The 2,807-nt window shown below is 49.7% G+C and overlaps 1 protein-coding gene across 1 annotated transcript in view; it reads left to right on the forward strand.

Moving 5' to 3' along the window:
• Positions 1-2,807, forward strand: part of ATP5F1 (ATP synthase, H+ transporting, mitochondrial Fo complex, subunit B1) — a 3,562-nt gene that overhangs the window by 86 nt on the left and 669 nt on the right. The window contains exons 2-6 of the mRNA XM_009085231.1: positions 37-79; positions 397-542; positions 1,129-1,292; positions 1,763-1,888; positions 2,507-2,686. Of these exons, the coding sequence (XP_009083479.1) occupies positions 37-79; positions 397-542; positions 1,129-1,292; positions 1,763-1,888; positions 2,507-2,686 (659 nt within the window). The remainder of the gene's footprint in view (positions 1-36; positions 80-396; positions 543-1,128; positions 1,293-1,762; positions 1,889-2,506; positions 2,687-2,807) is intronic.

Below are 2,807 nucleotides of genomic sequence, written 5' to 3' on the forward strand. Positions count from 1 at the left end.
CCTCTTCTTTTCCCTTATTCCTTTGTATCTTTGCAGCCCCCGCCGCGCTGAAGGCGCTGCCGCCGCCCCTCGCTGCGGGGTGAGTACTGTGCGCTGTGACCTTTGCCTGAAGGTGTTCCCCTCTCATCCTGAAGGGCTGGCATGGAGCCCCTCAGAACTTGACGGTGTTACGTCTAAATAACGTTATTTGGGAGGGCGTTGCCTTTATTTTTCTCATGAACTCTCTGTGGGTATGCAATAGGACTGTGGAGAGGAAGCTGTGGAGGTTGTCTAGTCTCACACACTTCCTGGCTGGAGCTGTGTCCAATAAAAGCCAATTTATTTCACTGTAAACGTGTTCGATTGGGATTTGTTTTTTCATAAGAAGGTTAACGGAAGGTTTCTCCCTGCCCACAGTGTGCTGCACACTACCAGATCACTGCACACAACTCAGCAGAGTTTGGCTCCTTTGCCACCCCTGCCCGAGAAAGGAGGAGAAGTTCGTCATGGTTTGATCCCCGAGGAGTTTTTCCAGTTTCTCTACCCTAAAACAGGAGTCACAGGTTAATGCAGGCACTTTTGGTTATGTTTGTGTAGTCCAGTCCATCACCACTGGGTGCTGGAAAGGGCAAACATTAGTGAAATGAGGCTTTGCATGAGCAGGGTGTGAAAAAGTGAAAGGAGGGCGCAAGGGCAGCTTTCCTGCCTCTCTCCTGGGCATCTGTGCTTGAAAGAAAGGCTAAAAAATGCCATGAGCTTCGTTTTGCAGGAAGATTTAGTTGCCTGTAAACCTTTCCAGAGAGATTTTTACCTGTTCCTGGATGAGCAGAAGCAGCAGGTTCTGTGCCAGGTGTGAGTTACTTCCACTCCTGGTGAGATTCCTCTCCCTGGGTGGAATTGAGGACAGACTGGACATGGCACTTGGTGCTCTGGTGTAGTTTACGTGGTGGTGTTGGGTCATAGGTTGGACTTGATGACCTCAGAGGTCTTTTCCAACCTGATTCATTCTGTAATTCTGTCCACTGTGGTTCTGCTTTTTGCCCTGATGAGAAACAACACCTGATCCTGTCACCCTTTAACCTCTTAGGGACTTTATTTTATTGAGCCTCCTCATGCTTTGTGCCAACAGTGCTGCTTTGTTCCCCTTAGGGCCCTACATGCTGGGCACTGGCCTCATGCTGTACCTGCTTTCCAAGGAGATCTATGTCATTAACCACGAGACAGTGGCAGGTGCCTGTATCCTGACAGTCCTCATCTATGGCATCAAGAGGTTTGGGAAGGATGTAGCAGCTTTTGCTGACAAACTGAACGAGGTAACAGTAGAAACCATAAGCTGACGTTGTAGTAGTTGATAAGGGATGATTTTGTTAAATGGAAACGGTTTCCCACTGCCAGAGGGCAGGGTCAGATGGGATATTGGGAAGGAATTCCTCCCTGGGAGGTGCTGAGGCACTGGCACAGGTTGCCCAGACAAGCTGTGGCTGCTCCATCCCTGGGAGTGTTCCAGGCCAGGCTGGATGGGGCTTGGAGCAACCTGGGCTGGTGGGAGGTGTCCCTGCCCATGGCAGGGGGTGGAATGAGATGAGCTTTAAGGTCTTTCCAACCCAAACCATCCTAGGATTTATGACTGTGAACCCCAATTCTCTCTTACCACCCTTTACCCTCAGCCCAGGGCAGATCACACTGACCCTTTTCAAATCTCAATGCACACTCAATCACAGATCACTTGCTTTCCTTGCATCTTCCTTTCATTCTAAAACCTACTTGTTGTTTCTTCCTTCAGGAGAAAATAGCTCAAGCCTTAGCAGTGAAAAATGAGGCTATTGAGAACCTCCAGGCTGCCATTGAGCAGGAGAAGAAGGAGCAGTGGAGGGTGGAAGGTCGCAGTTACCTGTTCGATGCCAAGCGGGTACGTGGTGCTCCCCACGCTCAGCCTGCCTGCTGCACCTTGAGTGCCTCTGGCACTGCTGCCAACCAGCTGCAAACCACTTCCTACCTGTGTGCTGCACACAGGGACACTGCCCCCACCTGATCCAGGGAGAGGGACTTCTCATACGGACAGTGACAGAACAAGGGGGATGATTTTACACTGGTGGAGGGTTAGATCAGACGTTAGGAAGAAAATCTTTACTCAGAGGGTGATGAGGCTCTGGCACAGGTTGCCCAGAGAAGCTGTGGCTGCTCCATCCCTGGCAGTGTTCCAGGCCAGGTTGGATGGAACTTGAAGCAATTTGACCTACTGGAAGGTGTCCTTGCCCATAACAGAGGGTGGAACTGTGTGATCCCTAAGATCCCTTTGCAGAACAGAGGGTGGAGCTGTGTGATCCCTAAGATCCCTTTGCAGCCCAAATCATTCCGTGATGCTGTGACTTTTGCTATAGAACATGTTCTGTTGTTGCCTTTGTGTTCATGCCCAACATTTTCAAATCATTCCATGATGCTGTGACTTCTGCTATAGAACATGTTCTGTCGTTGCCTTTGTGTTCATGCCCAACATTTCCCTTTTGATTCCATGTTCTGTGTGCAGAATAACATTGCAATGCAGCTGGAAACCAACTACAGGGAGAGGATGATGATGGTGTACAACGAGGTGAAGAAGAGGTTGGACTACCAAGTGGCTATGCAGAACTTAAAGCGTCAGAAGGAACAGGATCACATGATTCAGTGGGTGGAGAAGAATGTCATTCAGAGCATCACACCTCAGCAGGTACCTGCTGGGTTTTGTCTGCTTTACATTTTAGTCTGCACAAGGATTTGCTGTTCTGGGATTCTAGTTTAACCCAGGAGATGGTGGGTGTCTTTGGGTGACTCCAGACATGACTGCAAGC

The sequence above is a fragment of the Acanthisitta chloris genome, unplaced genomic scaffold, assembly GCF_000695815.1.
Source record: "Acanthisitta chloris isolate BGI_N310 unplaced genomic scaffold, ASM69581v1 scaffold10682, whole genome shotgun sequence".
Taxonomy (NCBI): Eukaryota; Metazoa; Chordata; class Aves; order Passeriformes; family Acanthisittidae; genus Acanthisitta; species Acanthisitta chloris.